This window comes from Genypterus blacodes, unplaced genomic scaffold (assembly GCF_046128005.1).
Source record: "Genypterus blacodes isolate CSIRO-AG114 ecotype Tasmania unplaced genomic scaffold, CSIRO-AGI_Gbla_v1 ptg000067l_1, whole genome shotgun sequence".
Taxonomy (NCBI): Eukaryota; Metazoa; Chordata; class Actinopteri; order Ophidiiformes; family Ophidiidae; genus Genypterus; species Genypterus blacodes.
The window spans coordinates 9,133,730-9,157,008 of NW_027466879.1; the positions used below are offsets into that span (position 1 = coordinate 9,133,730).

The 23,279-nt window shown below is 40.4% G+C and overlaps 1 protein-coding gene across 1 annotated transcript; it reads left to right on the plus strand.

Moving 5' to 3' along the window:
• Positions 1–432: 432 nt before the first annotated feature.
• On the plus strand, positions 433–17,973 carry bnc1 (basonuclin zinc finger protein 1). Its single transcript, XM_076156324.1, has 6 exons — positions 433–489; positions 750–840; positions 8,971–9,073; positions 9,814–10,049; positions 12,193–14,255; positions 16,177–17,973. The coding sequence occupies exons 2-6, from the start codon at positions 826–828 to the stop codon at positions 16,979–16,981; spliced, it is 3,222 nt and encodes a 1,073-aa protein (XP_076012439.1). The 5' UTR covers positions 433–489; positions 750–825; the 3' UTR covers positions 16,982–17,973.
• Positions 17,974–23,279: the final 5,306 nt, after the last annotated feature.

The window sequence follows — 23,279 nt, forward strand, 5'->3', positions numbered from 1 at the left end:
AACGAGAGGGGCAGCATTGATTTAGGGCATTACTCAGACAGAGAGCAGGAGAGAGAGGGAAAAAGAGGGAGAGTCTCCCCTGACTGCATTAGGAGAGCCTCCAGCCTTTGTGATTCCTTTTGATCAAATCTCTGTGAAAGATGAGTGTCATGCCCTCTTCCAGCCAGCTGTGAGGGGACTGCCCTGTGACTCTGAGGGGGTAGAAGTGTGTGTGTGTGTGTGTGTGTGTGTGTGTGTGTGTGTGTGTGTGTGTGTGTGTGTGTGTGTGTTAATGCACACCTCTGTGTGGGTGCATGAGAGTGTTTTCTGTGCTAGTATGACTTGGGAGGGAGCAGGCAGCTCCTGAGGTGAGAATGCCGAGTGGGAGGATCTCATTCCAATCCCTTGTGCCCAGTTTCAATACACACACACAGACACACACTGAACATCTTGAGTAGTTTAGAGCAAGTCCACGGCAGCATTAGAGGAGAGAGAGCGAAAGCAGTGGAGGTTGGTGTGTGTATGTACTTTGTGTGTTTTTGTGTGTGTGTGTTCGCATCTGTGCAGTGAGAGTAAAAGCACAGTAATTGTGTTGTGGAGTGAGTCTTCAGTGTCTTTGTGTATGTTGTGTCTGTATGTGTTGTGTCTCTGTGTGTGTGTATGTCTGTGTGTTGGAAAAGAGAGAGAATGGGAGCACATGTGTGCCTGTGTTCTTGAAGCAGTCAGTTCTAGCTGTGATGGCTCTTTTGCGTTAATACTTGTACGGGCAGGAGAGTTGGAGGCAGGTTTTTGTCGGACTCACGGGGGATGGCAAAGTACACCACATCCCTGGAATCATCCAAATAAATGACAATGGCTGAGGTAAGACGACATTTCACTGCTATTTTTCTGCTCTGACTGCCCTCTCAAACATCATCTGCATATGATTAACCAACACAAACTGCATTAAGTTCAGAGTGACATTTACACGGAGGAACACTCATGCTGACTTCTTGGTTGATCAAGTGAAGTGGCTTTTGATACGTGACAGATGTTTTCTCTTCAATGCTTTATGGTTGAGGGGAAACCTCTGAAGTGTGCATACTTTTGTTTTGCAAAGCTTTACCGTCACATTTTCTTTTAATTTTTTTGTTGTGAATGTTCTGTGCTCTATTTTCTTTTCAACAAGAAAACTTCTTTGCACTGTACATGTGTATGTAGCATGCCAAGGTACACTCTACCTTTTCTATGAAATTGTACGACTAAGGAGAAAAATGTATAATAGTGTACAACATTTGTGCTCTTTGTGTTTCGAGGATGTGCTGAGTGACATTATAAATATTTATTTAACTTTAAGAGGGTACATGGATCTAGTCAGAGATTACGTTTGATTGTCCTTACATGCCTCGGAAGAATCGTAGTTGTAACAGCATGTTCACACCAGACAAATTAAGTTCTCTTCTCTTCTTTCCCCTTCTCTTCTCTTCTTTCCCCTTCTCTTCTCTTCTCTTCTCTTCTCTTCTCTTCTCTTCTCTTCTCTTCCCTTCCTCTCTCTTCTCTGCTGAATTCCAAACTTAACACTTGTACTTCACTCTAAACTTTTCTTTTCCCGTCTTGTTTGGAAAAGTGTGTATTGTTTTATTCCATTGTATCCTGCTATATTCTCCTATTATCCTTAATAGTAGAATAGAATAAACTCCTATTGCCTCCTGTGATTAGAAAAGTCAAGTAGACCAAAAGAAGAAGGAGAGACGGTGTCCAGTTCTGTCCATATATCCATCTGGTACTCACTGTGTGTTTGTCTGTCTGTTGCTGAGGTCTGTAGTATGGGAAACAGAATAGCCTGTTCTGGCTGCTGGCCACAGGCCTATTGGAATGTAATTTAAGAGCAGCCTAATGTTTTGTTGCAGCCATAATGAAACAATTAGCTGAGCTGTCTGTGTGGTGGTGGTGTTGGTAGCGGTAAACACTCTGTGCTTGTGTGTGTGTGTGTGTGTGTGTGTGTGTGTGTGTGTGTGTGTGTGTGTGTGTGTGTGTGTGTGTGTGCGTGCGTGCGTGCGTGTGTGTGTGTGTGTGTGTGTGTGTGCGTGTGTGTGTGTGCGTGTGTGTGAGTGTGTTAAGTGTATAGTGTGTGTAAAACGTGTAAAACTGTCAGAGGAGAAACAAAAGTGGGTATTCCCTCTCATTTACATTTGCACAGTCAGAGTAGAGTACAGCAAACCAAACAAGCTGAAGAGACATTTTAAACTTTATCCATGATATAATTCCAAAGCAAACATTGAAAAATTTCCCCATTGTGTATTTATATTATTTCTTTGATCAGCACAGTTGGAAAAGTGATGGTGTACATGCAGAAAAATATTTCAAGCTGTACATTTAGAACATGAGCGATGAGGTAGAAATTAATACAAACACGTCTATAATGTCTGGAAAACGCTTCAGGATGACATAAAGCAAAGTGTTGTTGAAAGATATATTGAGATATTACTCAGTGATGAACCCAACCCAAAGAAAAAGAAACCAAAGTAACCAAATCATATTAAAATCACATTTATGACCATGAAAATTTCCTGAATGTTATGTTCCTAAATAGTTTGACATACTGAGCTCAGATCTGTAACAGGTTAAACTGCAGGATGAGATGCGCTCATCAAAGCCAACACCTATGGACAGATTGGCAAAGATTATTCTCAGTGTAAAACAGCTTTAAAATTACTTTCAATTGAACAACACATAAAAGCAAAAAATTGCATAAATCCCAATTTCTCCGTGTAAGTTCTAAGAAACACTTTTCAGACAGTTTCAGACTAACAAAGACTTAAGAAGATACAAATCTTTTAAATCTTTTTTTAAAATCTTTTTTTATAGAAGATAAAAATATGAATATTTCACCTGTTTATAATCTATAATCTTTTGAGCCTCAAGTTAACTTAGATGTAACTATTTAATAAATGTGCTTTAATTATTTTATTAATTTTCACAACAACATATTTCATCAGTGATTTTTGCTGTGGTTTCGTTCATAGCTAACATAGGAGTGTAAAACAAGTTTCCGTGTTCACAGTGAGTTCAGTTTAATATTTGTCAATGGTAATGATTTTTCCTTATTTCATTGTTGTGAAAATAATTAACAGTATTGTAACACACCACAGTAAAGCATTAAGAATTGAGAAAACATTTTGAGGGGCCATTCCTTTACCATCACTCCAGCAGCCAATCAAAGTTATTTGGATTCACGTATTTGTTGTGTGTGTGTATTTAACACTCTCTCCTGTGTCCTTTCTCTTTCTTCTTGCTCCTATCTCATTCATTTCCTCTCACTACCTCCATCTCATTCTCTGGGTGGCTCTCTATGTCTCTCAGGGCAGCAGAGGCCCTGGGGCACAATCTAAACACACAAACACACTCACAGAATTGCACACCTTTTGTTTGTGTGTATGTTTGTGGTGGCGGCTGCAGCCTGCCGACCTCGTCAGCTTCATTAAGTTCATGATGGTCCATATCTGATGGTGGGAGAATGCAATGTGTGTGTGTGTGTGTGTGTGTGTGTGTGTGTGTGTGTGTGTGTGTGTGTGTGTGTTTGTGTGTGTGTGTGTGTGTGTGTGTGTGTGTCTTTGTGTGCGTGCAAATGTGGGATTTGCTCCTGCCCCCTTCTGTGTTTCCTCAAGCTGTGTGAACTGCCCCTCCTGGACTTAACCAAGCCCCATAACGCCCTGAAACTAGGAACACCAACACACACACACACACACACACACACACACACACACACACACACACACACAGCAGTAATGCCTTGCTTCTGCCCTGCGCTGCCACCAAAAGCCTTGGGAGGATTTGTCAGCCAGATGTGACAAGATTGTCAAGAGGCAGGCAAAGAGAGACGCAGATCTGATTTTAATCAGAGCGTAGCTGGGAGCCAAACTCTCTCAGACTCAGTGTACTAACATGTTCCCCTCATTTACTCTCTGAGCCAAACACTCCCAAGATCCTAACAGGGAGCCACACAAGGACGCCAACCAAACTTTAGCTCACCTCCTCCCCCAACAAAGCTCATCTCTTTGGTCTTTGAAGATTTTTCCTGTTTAAAGAAGCCAACCCTTTTTCATGGATATTCAGGTGAACATTTGCTATCTTTTGTGTTGAGTTTGGTGTTGAAACATGTAGTGCTTTTGTGTGTGTGTGTGTGTGTGTGTGTGTGTGTCTGTGCGTGTGTGTGTGTGCGGGGGTGCGTGCGTGCTTGCATGTGTGTGTGTTTGTATGTGTGCCTACACACGCTGTGATTGACTGCTGCATGAGTATGAAATAATGAGTGTTTCACGGTGTCTTTGGGCTGTATGGACTCTTAATAGGCTCAAAGGCAGCCTGTCACTACATGCACTTGCCGATGCTTTCCCTGAGTTCCTCTGCTTTTCAGATCCACTACAGCTCCACTGCAATGTTAGGATATGCATTTTTTTTATTCAGATGTTACCTATTTCTTAAATGAAGGGTCGCAAGCTAAACAATGGCTACATACTATAGCTTTGCAGCACAGGGCTTGTGTAAAAAAATAACATTTACACTTAATGTGAGCTGTTTTACACTATCACAAGTTGGTTATCTGTGTGTGAAAGTGCTCCCCCTTTCTTAGCATATAAAACATAAAACCATAACCGTCACCTCTCTTTGCAGTCCACATGTCACAAAGGGTCTTAGCCCCCCCATAATAATCACTTTATTTGTATTGCACCTTCCAAAATGAAAGTTACAAGGGGCTTAATAATATACACAAACCAAACAGTGATTATATATCTATATAGATACAGATAATAAGCAGAATAGAACAATATGAAATAGCAAAAGGTAATAAAAACAGCAAAATCGCCCATCACTAAAAAGCCTTGAAATAAAGGAAGGTTTTAAGAAGGGTTTTAAAAGATGACACGGATCTTAGTGTTTTGAGATCCTCTAGCAGGGAGTCCCAGAGCTTACGGGCAGGTAGAGCAAAGTCTCTGTCACCCTTGGTGATATGGGGAGATACTGGTATTACCAGGAGGTTTCTGCCAGAGGATCAGCTCAGACATCGATTAGGCATATGTAGTGTCAGTGGACTGGAGCTCTTGGTGCTGTATGAAATATGTATGTATTCTTTGTGCATGTGTGTGTGTGTGTGTGAGAGAGAGCGAGAATGCTTTTGAGCATAACTGTGTCCCTGTCCTTGAAATAACGGCAGTTAGAATCCGTTGCTCTGTTCATTTTTCATGTGCCACGATGTTATTCTTATCGTGAATTTCATCTTTGTACAATTTCCTGTCTGATGTAATTTACTTTTATAATTTTAGAAGCACATATATTATTATTTGTTGTAAAAATGATTATTTGAAAGTGAAAGTTTTCTGTTCGCTCTTTATCTTGCAAGCATCTATGTGGTAATGAATAGACTGAAGTTAATCCTGAAAAAGTCTAAACCAGAAATATACAGTACTAACAAATCTAGATTTTGCAGTGTCATAATTAGCATAATTGCTTGAGTGCGTCACTGGCATATGTCGAATTTTCACAGAAGGTGAGATGAATAATATTTTTGAAGCACAATTCTATGATGATATTTCACTTCTTCTCAGGAAATCTCTCCCTTCCTTTTTTCCTCTCTGGAGCTTTAATTGTCTTAACTGATCAATGACTGATTATAAAATCAGATCCACTCTCACTTGGCTGTCAGTCTCCCTCATCCACAGTGCTGCTGAGCAGTGTTGTTATTCAGACTTTGGCACCAGGTCGGCTTATTTCCCCGTTGTGTGTGATTTTGTACTGGGCTGCTGATAAATGATAAGTTTTCCGCCGCATTAAGCGAACAAGTCCACCCCCAAGCTCTCACTGTCCAAGCACCTGTTCATGTCTGCCGAGTCTCTTAAGCACTGCTTATTCAGGACATATGGGAAGAGTTGTTCTTATAAGCCACAACCAACAATTTCATTTTTAGTATTTGACCTCATTAGAAGAGGGCTGTTGTGGCTGTCAGGGCAGTTAAATGGAAAAGTATTTTTTGTTTCAATCAGACAAGCTTGTAAATACCAGTTTGTTTGATTTTTAGTAAAGGTACAAATGAAATATTTGATTTTGGACTCAATATAACCCTAATCCAATCAAACCCTAATTTGCTCATAATGTGAATTATTATTATCAATGTTATCACATATATATAATAGAAACTTTACACAGATGACCTTGATAAATGATGTATCTACTCATGCACTTCCATTAGTGTGTGTCCAGGAAGAACTACGCAACTACGCAACTACGCATTACTTACGCGAACATACAAGCATATACTGCTATTTTTTTGTTTTCACTCTGGTTCATGTTCAGTTGACATCAATTCTATGCTTTTCTTCAGTCACATCCAATCTCACTACACAATCTTGACAACTGAGTTTGTTGTTTCTCAGCATGTAGATAGAGCTACCAAGGTCTGCTGGCAGAAGATATGCCAAATGATACATACACCAGATTTAAGGCACAAGTATCATGTATATCAACACAAATCTCCAAAATGACCTGTTATGGTTTTCTGTTCTTGTGCAGTGACACATGCATGCATTAATTTCACATTGTATCATATAATTTAATTCAATTAAACAAGAGCATGCAATCCAAGTAACCCCCACTTTAGAAGCATACATTGCATATAATGTATGCAAGGGATGTGTGAGTGTGTGTAGAAGTGGTAGTGGACAGATGCGATGCTCCCTTTGATACATCATTTTTATCAAGAAAGTGACATTGTGTTAACATTGGCTTCAAGCGCACTGGCTCAGGTGCTTCATTTTGTGCAATTAGTCTCTTTTTCATAGACAAGACTGTTGCTTTGTTGTGACTGCAGTAAAGAGAATGAGCACGGGGGTGCTCGGTCACCAGAGGCCACTATCCATTTGGCCTGTACAGCGCTGCAATGTTTTCCCTCTCAAGAAGTCATCAAATAAATAGCTAATTAACTACCAGAGCATACTCCGCAACAGAATGTGTGTTTGATTTTGTGTGTCTGTGTGTGCGTGTGTGTGTGTGCATGTGTGTGTGCGTATGTGTGTGTGTGCCTGTGCACCCGTAGTGCGATGATATGAGGCTAATTGGGCTGTGTTAGTTCTTCGTGCTCTCTAGGTTGGACTATGGTAGATGTCTGGAGGAGACAGACAAAACTGACAGGGGAACAGGGAATAAGGCAAACTAAACAAACATCGTGAGATCGGAGGTCAGAATATGGAAAATTATTAAGACAGAACAGCAGTAATTTGTCTCCTAAACACACACAGCTTCAGTGTTAAGATGATAGAAGAGGAATAATCAATAAGCTAAGCAGTTTCTCTTATTACTCGCCCACACAGTACACGGGTCATATGAACATCATTTGACTCGCACATAGCAAAAACATTTCCATTCTTCACCAAAATGCGTTGTACAGCAAACTTGCACACGTTATAGGTGCACTTCTTTCAAATACTTCCTGTATTGTTGTCTATGTTTAAGTGTTTCCAGATGCCCGTGTGACCTCTGACCACTGATATTGATTTTGCAATGGTAAATCTATAATTTAGAAATTTTATTTTTTATCTCTTATTCTTTATTTCTTAATTTGTCATCTGTAATCCCTGTGAGGCTATGGCATTTTTGTCACACTAGTTAGCAAGGTAGTTGTTACTGCTGTCAGTATATAGCAAAAATTACATTTCTCATGTCTCATAATATTGAAGGAGACCAGAACAGTACCAACCCATGTGTTTATCAATAGATACTTGTAACATTTATAGGTGAGCAGGCAGTAGCACCTGGCTTTCGATGTAGACACAAACCAACAGATCTTTCAAAGGCGTTACATGCATACTAACTAAGACATTGTGTCGATTATTTATTTACTAATACAGTTTTGGCATGCGGCTAAAAAAAAACAAATTTCCACCTGTAAATGTAACGCCAGCCTTCTGAGTAAGTTTACTACAGTTCACTTTCCAAAGTGCTTGCATGTATACTTTCCTCTTCCCAGGGGCTCAGACAAACAGTGTAAGCATCCTCTAAGCTTAGCTTGTATATTCACTGGTCCCAAAATTGTACTTGTTTATTATATTTGTCTTAAATAAACATCTATAGCAACTATAGTTTCAAGGTCAGGTACACAAATGTTGTTATCCTCATCTACAGCTATTCCTTTATCCTCTTAATACCGAGAGGTCATAGTAAAGTGGTAAAGTGAAATAGTGTGATCCTCCCCCCCCCTCCCGGCTAAGTATGCTGCTCATGTATACTAAAGACCCACTGATCATACATTATAGATGCAAAGGGAGAGAGGTGGTGTAGCAGCACAGCCACTCTGTGGTTTCCAGCATGTAGCACTAACATCTCTGGCTTTGATCATAAATCTGATGACGCTTCTCCCTCAGTTCCAAGTGTGTAAATTCTTTTTAGCTAAGCCAGAGAAAGGGAAGCAAAGTAATTTTTAGAATTTTGGAGTCCTGGAGTATTCTCACCAAGTTAGCAACCACAGCAAAATCTTGAGTCATTTCTGCCATTCTTCTCACTTTGAGGTGCTACGTACTCTGATTGTCTTTCTAAGTTTGTCCTGAAAATATAAAACCCATCAGCAGATGTGGTAACTGTGTGTGTTTGTGTGCCTCAGGCATTGATTGACTGAGATGATTTTGGTGGTTAAGGTGTGTCCAAGACTGATTATTATATCAGGACCTGAACTCTATTTTGAACTCTATTTGTTTCATTGCTCTGTCGGATGAACTTCTTCTGTGAGAGAGCATTTTTTTAAATTATATAATTCTATGTCAATTAACGGTTGCTTTCCTGGATGTACAGACATATACTGTAACTATTAGGAAAGTATTCAAACTGAACCTTAAAATTCCAGTGATACTGTATGTTACAAATCTCTGTATGGACACATATTATGACTTAAATTCACACAATAAATGTAATATACTAAAATGTAATAAAAAATACATGATCCATTTCTGTTTTTGTTTTGTACGCCAGGCTATCTGCTGCACTTTGGTGAACTGCAACTGTAACAGCTTCAAACCGGGAAAGCTGAAGAGGAGACAATGTGACAACTGCAAGCATGGCTGGGTGGCACACGGTGAGCCTGGAAATTGCAAGCATGGAAAAAAATCAGCCATGGAGCGATAGAATTAGATTAAACATTCTGCAATGATGAGAATATGAAGAACCAAACCAGGGAAACATGTATGCGTCTAGTTAGATACAACAAGATAACCTGCCCAAACATTTTTGTGTATTATTCAAAATATCACCATATAGTTTTTAAAACCATATTACACTGCGTCATTAATAAATTACAATATATATTTCACAAATATAACATACCTGCTAGAAAAAAATAAATGATGGCCTTTTTGTGGACGGTGGACATTATTTGTATATTCCATCTTCAAGCAATAGTGTTAAACAAGGACTTTTCTCCGCACAAACAGTTTTAGTTTTTTATTTGTCAAAATGGAAAAACCTTAAAGAAATGCACACAACGTCAAATGTTGTGCTTTCTAAGTGACATACACATTTATTTAGTCATTACACAAATGTCTTTAATTAAGCAGATCATATGCTTTCCACTCTCAACAAGTACAAACAATTAGTCAGGTTATACACTATATATATATACATACATATATATATACATACATATATATATGTATATATATATATATTTTTTAACTGTAATATATGTATACATGTATATAGCATGTCTGAAACACAGGTTGTTGTGTGTGTTCTTATCAAAAATTTGTCTTGCATGTCTTCTCTGTTCCCTTATGTCCTTTTAATCTAATCTATGCCCAAACTGTGTGTGTATTGTAGCTCTGAGTAAGCTGAAGGTACATCACATGTACCAGAGCAGCCAGGTGGAGATTGTGCACTCCAACGTGGTATTCGATATTTGCAGCCTGATGCTGTACGGCACCCAAGCCATCCCCATCCGCCTCAAGATCCTCCTGGACCGCCTCTTCTCTGTCCTCAAACAGGAGGAGGTCATCCAGATCCTCAATGCACTTGACTGGACACTGCAGGACTACATACGAGGATACGTCCTGCAGGTGAGAGGGTGGGAGCCTTATTTTCTATGTGTGTTCACTGACTTGATGTGACTTTGAGAGTGATGTTAGGAGTATGTATATAAGTAAGTTGTTCGAAAAGTTCAGACAGTAAGCAGTCATTTGAAAATTGTCTTCGATGCCTGCCACACGTTACAATACTAATTGGGACAGCATCCATGAAAGCATACTCGTACCACCCTTTACAAGCAAGGATGGTACGAGGTTCACCAGTTTGCGTAAAATTGTTTTGGCAAATATGCAGTTTGAGACAACAACGTTGTTTTATGCATTATTGCAAGGAATTTAGGGATTTCACCATCTACAGCCCATAATCTTTCAGGTTCAGAGAACCCGGAGAAATCTCTGCTGCCATCACGATGATGGTGATGATGATAATGATCGTGATGGTGATGACGATAATGATGGGCGTCGCTTGTTTGAGCAAGACACTGTCAAGCCAGATTCTGCACTTGAACAACAACGTTGTCTTCGTAGTAAAAGAGTGTAGGTGCTAGATGGGTCTGTCTGCAGTCCATATTTGTCTCCCATGGAGAACATGTGCTGTATTACGAAGTGTAAAATATGACGGTGGAGCCTCTGTATTGTTGCGCAGCTGAAGTCTCTGATCAAGCAAGAATGGGAAACAATTAGTGTCCTCAATTCCCAAATGATTGCTTAGTGTTGTTAAAGGAAACATTATATTGTTAAGACAGTAGTTAACCTGGCCTGTCCCATCTTTTTTGTAATGAGTTGCAATCATTACATTTAGAAAGAACAATGATAAATTGAGCATTTAAAGCTTTGATGACCGCTTTCAATTTAGTAAAGGTAAAAGAGAATTTTCAAATCACTGCTTTGTTTTTAATTACATTGTACACACTGTTTGAGGTAATGGGGTTTGCATATTAACCTTGTATTACCACACGTAAAAGCTATGCATTTAAACTTTGAAGGTAAGCAAGTACAAGTAATACAACTTATTCAATTGTTAACAGTGTTAAATGAATTATGCATTGATGTGTATCTGACTGCAAATGTTAATAAGATATACTTACAGGATAAATTCTTTTTTTTTCATAATATAATACTGAAGGGAGGGAAAAGGGAATACATGAGATGATGAGGGAGGAGAATGACGAGGAGGAAGTGGTAAAGGGAAGTGGAAGGCTTGGAGGATGAGAGAAGAGAGTAGGAGTGTTATGTATGTAAAGACGAAGGCTATGAACTCTCCAGGTACTTGTTGGTCTGCTACCAGCTCAGGGAGGTCTCCAAACTGTGTTGAGCACATTTGTAAATATGATGTTGTTCGCTCCAGATTTCCTCTCAAGCCAGAGCCAAGAAAGCCAAGCCATGGGCTTCATGTGCTACTATATCAGTGTGAGCTTTCACTTCGATTAGTACATCATCAAGTATTCAAGATGGGCTACATTTAATTCATGTTAGCTCATCTAATGGCAAACGAAGAGTCAGAATCCTCGACAGGCGCCCCAATGAATGCTTTATGATGAAATATTAATCACTGTTACGGTACGAAGCCTCTCCTCCTTTTCAAAGAAGACTGAACTCAAATGTGATTACTGCTGGACTAGGGGAAAGAGGACAAACTTGATCAATGTGAGGCAACCTCTGATCTCCTCGCTGTGACTTTTCAGTCTATATGTGTGTGGTGTGCATACATGTTTGCAATAATGTGTGTATATGGGTGTGTGTATCTGCTAGTATGCTTGAATGCATGTTATGTTCTCACAGTGGGTATATTTCTGTAAGTGCACTTGCTTCTACTAATGGAGAGTGGGCAAATCAACATGATTGAAATGAGGGGAAATTACCAGCCAGATGAAACACTGTATCAGTGTAATGAGAATTCTCTGGGTTCTGTGGTGCCCACTTGTATTAATGATTCATCTGATTCCTTTATTTAGCTGACCTGCCAGTCGGCTTTATATGGTGTGTCATCTAACCCTCTCTGAATATGTATGAGCAAGTCAACACATACTTACAGTATTAATGATGAATTGCGCTCTCACCTTGCTCATTATCCAACTCTTCTCTCCTTCTTAATTTCCTTCATACTATTGCCCTCTATCCTATATTGTACTATTTTGCTTTTCCCTTCCTCCTTACTCTCCTGTCACATACATAGGATGTTGCTGGGAAGGTGCTGGACCGCTGGGCTATCATGACGTTTGAGGAAGAGATTGCAACCCTACAGCAGTTTTTACGCTTCGGTGAGACCAAGTCCATTGTGGAGTTGATGGCACTGCAGGACAAGGAGGGCCAGGCAGTGCTGGTTCCCAGCACCCGCACAAACTCTGACATCCGCACATTCATTGAGCGCAACACCCCTCATACTAGTGCTAACCTTTCTACATCTAAAGTAGAGAAGCTGAGCGGCAACAGCATGCATCACTTTGAGAACTTCATCAACAGTATGGCCTTCATGTTGCCCTTTCAGTTGTTGGGCTCTGTCCCAGCACCACTCCTGGGCTCACCAGCAGGGGCGCTACAGCAACACCAGCAGCCGTGCCACGGGCCATCGGACCAGCACAGTGAGAGGCGAGACGAGCAAGGGGAAGATGGTCTTGAAAGGGACAACCCCATTTCTTTTTCACACCCTCCAACAGAGAGCAGTCTGCTTGGCTCTAGCTCTGCTTCCTTCACTTCTGATCTGGATAGGGGTGGAGACAAACCAATGGACAGCCTTTCAAGTACCACAAAGATTGAGGCAGAGGACTTTCCCACAAGCGACAACTATTCTGATGGGCCATCCACACCCTGCACACCCTCCATGAGTTCTGAGATCACACAGATGTCACCTGAGGGTAAGCGGCAGTCTCTGGAGAGGAACAGTGGAGCAGTGGCAGGAGGTGTTGGCACTCTAAAGAAGGGCCGTGTATATTGCAATGCCTGTGAGAAGACGTTCTATGACAAAGGCACACTGAAGATCCACTACAATGCAGTGCACCTGAAGATTAAGCACAAGTGCACAATTGATGGCTGTAACATGGTTTTCAGCTCACTGCGGAGTCGCAATCGTCACAGTGCCAACCCAAACCCTCGCCTGCACATGCCCATGAACCGCAATAACCGGGACAAGGACTTGCGCAGCACCCTGTCTGGTGATGAAGGCCCACAAGGAGACAAGAGGTCTGAATATACTCCGATCCCTGTCTGCTCTGAAGACAGCAATAAGTCAGTGCCCAGCTACATGGTGAGCCATGTGGACACTGGCTCTAAGCTCCACAGCAGCTCCTTCCCCAGTATGGGTCAGAGTGGTATCCTCTTCCCCAACTTAAAAACAGTACAGCCAGTACTGCCTTTCTACCGCAGCCTCGTTACCCCAGCAGAGCTTGCCAACACCCCAGGAACCCTACCATCCCTCCCTCTACTATCTTCCTCAGTAACTGTGAAACCAACCGCAGCCCCTGAACCCTACATGGCAGACCCTGTACCAAAGAAAAAGTCTCGAAAGTCAAGCATGCCAATTAAGATAGAGAAGGAAGCAGTAGAAAGAGATGAGGAAAATGTGAGCAGCTCTGATGATGAGGCACTTTTACACATGAGGGATAAGGAAGAGTGTGACAGTAGCCGAGGGGAAGGGCTTATGAGAACTAGAACACCTAGAAGGGAGAGGGAAAGTGAGAAGAGTGAGATGCTTCATGCTGGAAAAGAGGAGGAAAGGGAAGACGCCAAGCAGATGATGGATGAAAGTTTAGATAGCAAGACGACAGAGATGGAGGAAAAAGATGAGGACCCAAGGAAAGTTGAGACATGTGTCACCACCTGCGCATCTGTCCCCTTTGACAACAAACTGAAAGACAACAAAGAGAACTACCCGGTCTGTCAGGAGCCCAAAGAGAATGAGAAAAGGGACAGAGAACATATGAACACCCTACTTACATCTGACAAGCTTTCTGAGCTCAGATGGGCTGAAGGTGAGCACAGAGTGACTAATGGGGGTGTGCTCCAAGCCTCAGACTGTGACAAGGAAGGGTCTGACAGCTGTGTAAATGATTATGGTGACTCAGGCTTATCCCACCTCGATCCTGATGCTGACTCGCTACACCACTGTGAGATCTGTAGCAAAACATTTAAAAACCCCTACAACGTGAATATGCACTACCAAAATATCCACCTGAAGGAGATGCACATGTGCACAGTGGAAGGCTGCAATGCTTCCTTCCCCTCCCGCAGGAGTCGAGACAGGTGAGAGTTATTTTTATTCACATCTTAAAATCCTGAAGTTTGCCACCTCAAATCAGCAGTACAGATTAGTAAAGTACCATAAAGATATATATATATATATATATATATAGCCAAGAGGACTAACCAGGACCTGACGACTCCGCAGAGGTTAAATCCTGGGAATCCCCTCCAGTTAGTCAGAGTGGCAAAACATCTTCAAGTCCTTACTACCAAGTCCAGTTGCTAGAGAATGGACACCATACATCGTAAATTCTGAAAAACACGATAGCAGCATTATCATCAACACAAGAATTTATCAACAGAATGCAAAAGGCTTTGACAAACGCAGGCTTACATTCCAAATGGAAAGATATATGTTTGAAAGTGTGAGCTGTGCAACAGTGGTGCTGTTTTCAGATGGAAGAAATGTTGGAACAATGGCCAGTTACTATCGCCACCTCCACGTTGACCATGGAAAGCCCACTCCATGTTCTGATCTTAATATTTCAGGATTAGGAAAGCAAGTCTTATTTGCATAACATCAATAAGTGGAAGCACTACCAATTCACAGCCTTTTACAAAAAAGACTATAGGTGGTACAAAATTGATTTAGATTCATGGCAATTGAGGCTCTTGGGTGTGCCCCCTCAATGCTACAGCAGTTCATTGAGCCTTCAATCAGAGAGGGTGTATTCATTGGTGAAATTAGCTCCTGGAGTGTTTGAGACTCTCTGTTAAATAATAACAGTTATTTAGTAGTCTGGGTAAAAATGTAATTTACCATCTAATGATATGTAGCTGATTGTTGACCATACACTTCTTTATGTTTGCACCGTGAAGTAAAAGAGAGCAATACCTTGGCAACAGTAGGCTGCTTACTCATTTAGGGATGTAATTCAGAGTCGCACTAAGTGCACACAAGTGGGATTTAATACCAAAATTGTGTTCTTCTGTATTCAGATTCAGACCAACCTGAAGACTTAAGCACCTCTCAGGTTAGTTATGCTAATTGGGTGGCGTTTCCCCTACAAAAAGAAAATTCACACTTAGGACTCAAGTGGTCAGGTGGGCCTACTCACACAAGAAAACCTACAAACAACGGGGAAACCTCTGAAACAGTATTCTGGAAGGCAATGGACCACAACTGACTGAGAAGTTAACAACAATTAATGTGGAAAGGAATTTTTTGATAAAAGGATATCGATATGATGGGGTTATAATTAAATGAATGCTGTTATGAGAATGTCCGTTTACATTCAAAACTCTGCTACCGTGTTGGGCAGGGTCTTATTCTGACATGAATTCATTAGACTAAGATCAGGTTTGGTTTCAAAGCTTTATTATATGTGTCAGGTCAAGTCAAACCTTGAACAGCACTCTTGCGTTGCATGTTTGGGTCAGGTCCAAAACATCAGCCCCAAGTCAGGCTCTAACACTAAGGGCCTGACTTAAGTGGGGCGTGTAAGTCTTCAGCTTTCAGTGTAACCAGTCCCTCTCTTTAAAACAAGCGCCGACTTGTCGTGTCACCTCAAACCTGGGAGATGCTTATGACATCCCTAGTACTCTGAAATGATCCAGTTGTCAGAAGAGGAGGCAGAAAGAGCACAGGTTACCTGATGGAGTGAATTGGAGCATATGGGTCAGGTTTAATGTAATCTGATACATGATTATAATAAAATGAATAAATCAGTGTTGTGTTGGCATTTGACAGTGTTTAACAAGCTGAAAATATTTTTAGAGAAAAAATTTGACACATCAGACTTATTGCATTACTGTGGATATTTACTCAGTTTTTTTAATTTTCATAAAGCATTCAAGGTCAATGCCGCAATACCCATATGCTGAAAACAAATACCCTCACGGTATTACAAGGTCACTGAATAAGTCACCCATACTAAAAATGCAAGTGACTTGTAACATGAATCTTTTTTTTTTATTCCAGACACAGTGCTAATTTGAATCTGCACCACAAGCTGCTGACCAAAGACACTTTCAGCCCAAACAATGGACTCTACTCACCCTCATCTCACTGCAGGGACAGAGATTCTGTTGGCCTGGACTACTGTCAGGACCAGAGGGACAGAGATCTGCCCCATTGGGAACAGAGAGACTCCACTGGCCAGATGTCTGTCATCTTCAAAGGACACAACCGCATGGGTTTGGTCTTCCCTATGAGCAAAATGTCCACTGCACGAGACAGCTCTCAGGCATCTCCCTTGGACAGTTTAGGAGGGGAAGAAAGAGATGGAAATGGAGAGGATGGGGCTGTTCTTGACCTGAGCACATCCTCTTCTGTCCTTCCTTGCAGGAGTGGTAGCGTTCGATCTCCCTGGGACTCAGATGGAGCCGGCAGTGAAGAAGGGGAGGGAATTGAGGAGGAGGAGGCAATCCCCATGGAGGACAGTGATGAAAGCTGTGATGGGATTGGGATAGGGAGGCCTGCAGGTGAGGAGTTGGCACTCAGAGGAGAGAGAACTCAGGGCTCCACTGCGGGAGGGCAGGGTGGGCTTCAGGGAGGTGGAGTTGGATCTCCAATAACCTGCCATGTCTGCCAAAAGGTCTACAGCAACAAGGGCACGTTCAGGGCCCATTACAAGACTGTCCATTTGCGTCTCCTTCATAAGTGTAAAGTCCCTGGCTGTGATACATCCTTCTCCTCGGTACGAAGCAGAAACAGGCACAGCCAAAACCCAAACCTCCACAGGAACCTTGCTCTTAGCTCTGGGGCCACTTTGAACCAGGAGTAGAGACTAATAAACTTTGGCTAACATGGCAACACAATTGCTTTTCTTTGTTATAAGAGGAGACGGACAGAAAGAGACAGTCAAGAGATGGCAGCACTTTTCTAATTCAATATATTACACATTATTGTTAATGTTTTGAGGGGTATGTAACATTTTAATTTTGTTGTAGTAAATGCAACAGTTTTTGGATCAAATGGGCTTCTATTCAATGCAAACATGTATACAAGTGCAGTATAAAATTGCATGATTGATAAAATTACTTTGTACATGTGTCCATTTGTCTTAACAATTTAATATAAAAGGACAATCAAGATGTATGTCTGACAATAAATTAAACAACAAAACAAACCATACATGTGATATCATACGTCATAAATAAATCTACGGTAGTCTTTTATTTTTGCTGGGCTAGTATAAACTTCAAAGGTTCCATTTGCATTCATTGACTTTTTCAATGTGCTGCAGGACAGAGAGTTAAATTATGAAACTGCTTCTTTCAAGATATTTTTCCCCCTGTATTTCTGTTGTCAAATGTCCACATCTTCCCTGTGAAATTCTGCATAAAGTATTGGTCTAAAACAGTAGTGAAGTAGCCTGTGTGGCATGTGTCATTTCATCCATTTGGACACTAGTGTTTAAAAATGAATGTTTGTTGAAAAGCTACAGTGTTGTGAACTTGATCAATAAGTTATTGTACAGTGTTATATGATCTGCATTGTTCTCCCTGTCTACACTGTTCCGGTTGTTGCATATTATTAGTGTTGACCAAAGATTTCTTTCAATCCAGAGGTACAGTATGTATAGAAGCCCCGTCATATGTTATATGATAGGGATGCAGTATTAAGACTGGTTGTGTTGTCATTGATCTATATTGTGATGAGATAAACAGCAGTATTCAACAGTGAGTTTACTTGTGACAGAATTTAAAAATTTCACTGATCTGACTGAAAAATATTTGGAATGCCTTCCTCTTTTTTCGGATGATTTTTCACTCATGGGATTCCAAAAAATGTATGTGTATTGCGTGCTTGTAGTATCCTGATTTGACTGGAAGAAGAGCAGGAAGATACACTGAAGCATTTACTGTGAATAAGTCAAACACTGATTAATAATCACAAAAAAACTAATTTCCTACAGTGGCACCACACATTAGCAGACCGTAAAAAAGAATTGGTAAACAAAATGTTTATTGAAATGTATATTCTGTGAATAGAGCAATTTGTTATCTCAAAGAAACCAAAAATATACTTTATAAAATAAATTAATTTCACCAGTAACTTTAAGCAATTTTTTTTTCGTGTTTTTGTTTACAAAAATAAATGAACAAAAAACATTGTCTAATGTTAATGTCAGCTAGTCCACCGTGTTTAATGGTCTAGGTTTGGTCTGCAGTATGTTCAACATATTTTTTCATTCTGTATTGAAAAGCAAAGGGCCATGTTTATGATTCCTTTTGTTTATTGGTTGAATTTGTAAAACAAAATGAAAAAGGTGTTGATATGTGCTTGTTTCCTTTGATTTATGATGTTACAATATTCATTCCTATTAAATAAAAAGCCATCTCTGTTTGCAAGCCTCACCTCGTTTAATTTACAATAAAAAATAAAAAAAATATTTTATGCTAATAAATTAAGCTGAAGACAAATATCCAGTAGTCATACCAATGTACTGCATGTGTAGTGTTCAAGTTGACTCCCTGGGTCCACACTGCAAATAAGGCAATGAATCAATTTTTGTCTTCATTTTTTTTTACTCTAGAGATGAATACAAAAAATGTCTCAGAACAAATGAGACAAAATGTCTAATGAGGTGGAATTGTGTCAATGCCTTCATACAAGTGGAATGGCTCCTGATTTTCCACGAATGCAGGACTTGATAAGATACTAAATGGCTCATGAAACTGGATTCTTTGCAAGGTTTATCTTGATTCTGAGACTACAGCTACATTCTCTATTCCAGGCTGTGACAGTTTTTTTTGTCTTTTGTTTTGCTTCATTTAAAACGGATCAGATTTTTGGAAAAAAAATTAGGTCACTTGTGGTCCTGGATCTGATTTATGTGTAATCTCTGTAGTCTCTTTTCATAATTTGAATATTGCACAAATTGCATCTATCTTCTTGTCATGAGCGCGTGTCTAACATTTACTACTGAAAGTATGCAAGCATAGCCCTTTAGTACAGAGCTATGTTCACAGTGGTGTCAGATATAGATCACTTACAAACCATCAATACCAAAATGAGATCTGACTAAAGGTTGCAGTTAAGCATCAAGGCCTGGAATGTGGACGTAGCAGCCAGCTTGTAGAGGGGTGTGGTCCACAGAATGCATGGGGTCAGGTCAGCCTCAGTTTGAACCCTTTCACTCCAGCACCACCAAGACAAAAACAAGCTGAATAAAAACAACCAGAAACACAAACATTGAGAAACACATAAGTAGCAACAGCAACATCTGCATGTGCTCCACTGATGAGAAAGTGTCCACCAATCAAAGAGCTACTTGTTTTGGATGGTGTTTTCATCATAATTCAATCTTTTCATTTGGTTTTGTAATGTACAATATGAATGACGGAGATGGTCCTCTCCATTTTCCAAAGTATTTCCCAAAACCTTTTAGCAAGTTTGGTGACCTCCAATATGCAATGCAGTAGTGTACAGGAGCAGAATACAGTAGTGACTTATTACTTCAATATTGTGAAGAAATAGCAAAATAAGAGAGACAAGGTTCTTACTGGACAGTACTATTTGTAGGACAAGAAAAACTAGAAAATACCAGGATCCAGTAGTTCACAACAAGAGTCAATTTGCAGAGTCTCTGTAACTAAATGTATGGCAGCCCTGGTCCAAGTGTCTATGTTTTCATCAAACAGTTTAATGAATACATTCTCTGTTAAAAGAAAGCAAATTAATATTTCACATGTGATGATTGTCTAATGGAGGAAGTGAACTTGAAAGTGAAATGTTTTCCCATGCAGAAGGTTCGGCACTATTTTTAAAGTTGTGCACGTTTAACAATGACATTGTTGGGATTTCTCAAATTTGTTGCCCCAGAGATGATCACAGTCAGTGATGAGTAAAATGTGCATTGGTGCCAAAATGGCATTCTACTCTGTGATCTACACTAAAAGAGGCTCTCACAATCTGTGAAGTGGTAAATTAATGGCTATAATACTAATATGCAAAGTGAAATTGCATGGATGGAAATGGACCGGGGACAGTAGAAGTGTCTTCGGGTCCACATGGAAAAAACGAGGAGGACACACCTGTTATGCAATGTGCCAAAGTATTTCACTATTACAGAGGGCTGAAAGCCTTGCATAACTCAACAATTCAACCCACCCATCACATTTACTTTACATTAGCAAGCCTGCAGAGCTGATCCTCATCACTTAGGAACTGAAAAACACAGTTCTGACAAGTGGCCCTGTCCTTTTCCTCTGGCATGTTGCCGAAATCTAGTACCACTCAAAAGGGGCACAATGGGATATTTCAGTCCCTCCAGTGTGCTTTATGTAGGCGACAATATTCAGCAGAACCTGGCTGATCTGTGGAGGTGATGCACTTGCTGAGCTTCCTCCGCATAGCTTTATCTGTACCAGCAACGACTTGCATCTTTTCGGCTATTTATACATTTTAGTGGAGGGCTTTCAGAAACCATTCTGTGTTGAGTGCGGAACAAATTGAGGAAAGGACGGAAAAGGTTGGTGAAATACACCTAAGGCATTTACGAACATTGACAGAATCAGGGATACTAAATGTGATATAGTTAATTTTCAAAGAAAAATAAAAGCCTGAATCCATTTAGAACAAGAAACTATATGTTTAGGTAAGAATAAGAGAATGTATTGAAAGACATAGAGAAATCTTGGGAAAACGTCCATTTTACCAACAAACAATTGTAAAGATCTGTAGGAACCATAGGAAGTGCAGTCTTTGTCTTTCTTTTTCATTCAACATCCACAAAGAAAGGTGCCAATTAATCCTTGGTTAGGACAGTGGTTCCCAAACCTTTTCTGCTGCCCCCCCCTAAAACAAATAGGCTCTCAGATGGACTCACTAACATTGCGTTACGTTGCTATTCTGGTAACACTGCACTGTTTGCTGGATGTCCTGATAATCATCAGGGTAAACAAATAATTGCCTGAAGTGCACTAACGGCTGTTTTAAATGTGCACCCTTTCAAATATAATGGCTGCCTGAACGAATCTATGTCGTGAAAATGTACATTATGTTTGTAGAAATTGTCTCTTAAGATAATGAGAACAAACACTTTTTAAAAGAGGACTATGCCTCCTCATCCAGACTCAAACTGAACCAATAAACAGCCCTGCTTGTTTACTAAAATTACATCTCTGGCTTTCAAAACTTAACTAGCTCCCTGAGAGAAAAAAATAAAACCTGAACATTTTCCTTGAAAATTTTTACCTTAATCTTTTCAGTGACTGGTGTGAGCTCGCTTTGTGCTGCAGATCTTTTCAAATCAGGTTGCAGCTGTGAGACTCACGTTCCAGCTTTGACCTGAATTTTGATTTTATTGAGGCGACTCACATAGGTAGGATGTGACAAAAGGAAGGAGTGTGGACATGACTCTCCTACCTAGCAGTGGGTAATCGCCCAATCTCCTGCTGCGATACGAATAAGAAAGTATCGCCTAATTCATTCATTTGAAGCCCACTACTTTGGGAACCACTGGGTTAGGAACTGATTCATTTTGGTAGTATCTGTAGGGAATTCAGATTTATACAGGGAATAATACAATGATTTGAATGTGGCATTCATTTCCACAGGGTCTATAACACTTATGCTAGAATCATTATAAATTTCAGGTATCAGGCGAGAGGTAGACTGAGTTGATGAAAAGGGCAGTCGGTGGCTCTGGATTAAGAGAAAGGACTCTACTTGGGCCCCCAAGTGAGCAGATGGCATCTAGGGGGTGAGCCTGGGATGCTGGGATTCACTGCTGACCTCTCTGGAGGTGGCGTGGGCCTTTCAATAAAACAAGGTGAAGGAGAGCGCCCATTTGATCAGGAGGATGGTGAGGATGCAATCGCTTAGGTCTGCAGTGTGCAGTATTAATGATATTAACATCTAGCCCCACAGAACAGTTCAACTGGTGTGCAAGTAATCATTTTGTTTTGTCACCATGTTCATAATGAGAAGTTTTAGTCTAGTAGTGCATAATGTGTTTGTAATAATGACAAATTAACATTGGCAGGCATCGAATGAATTCCCACCTCAAGTAATGAAATCACGACACCTAGTGGCAAAACGTAGACCTACATCTTAAAATAAAAAATATTTAATTTGTGCAGAGATTTGACCTACGGGTACCAGGTTAGATTGTTTTCCGTCAAATATCCCCACAAACAATCATATCTTACACAATGGCCATGCTTTTAATCAGAATGTCTTTTTTTTATGAGTGCAGCTACAAGCGAGCACCTGGGAAGCAACAGATATGTCCAGAACAGTGAAACCTCTGTGAGTATCCTGAACAATACTGTTGCTGATCCACTCACATGTTCCAGAGAGAGGGGTCTTTCTGGGGCACTGACATCGGATCCCACCTCCCACCTCTCGTCCACCACAAAGCAGGAGGTAAGAGGGGCAGAGAATGGATTGTCCATGGGTGCTTGGGAAGCTGAGGAATAGGAGGCACAGTGGCCAGATGGACAGCAGATGACTTTTGTTCTTCCGAAAGAAGGAGAAGATAAAAGAGGAGGAGGAGGGGGAGGTTCTCTGCTCTTTGACCTGTTCATTATAGCTGTTTGGATAACTATAAGGAGACGGCGTGGCTCGTGGTGATATAACTATTGTTTTGGAATAGAAAGGCTCCCAGTTCAAATGTATACTCCTGCCATCAGTGTATGAATGTCAAGTCAATGTAAAGCATTTTGGATAAAAGTGCTAAAGTGCTAAGAGAGTTATTGCAACACTAACTGCATCTGACTGGAAACTTCTCCTAGTTTCCCCCCTCTGCTGGAATTATAGTCTCTACTTGTCCTGTTTGCTGTTCCTCTGCAGGACTATAGCACCACCATGTGCTCCAGGATAAAAAACCATGAAGGGAAAGAAGGGGAATAGATACAAATATCGTTAATATATAATTTGTTTATATCATGTTGAATAGAAAATACCGGTATCTAAAAACAGTATCTAAATAAATATATTTACAACCTCCGCCTCGGAAGTGATATCTTTGATTATCTTTACCCACCTTTTGGTATTTTAATTTTCCTTTCCGATGAAAGAAATAGGAAATTGATTTTCATCCATCCTATTTACTCTGTTTTTGAAAATGAACG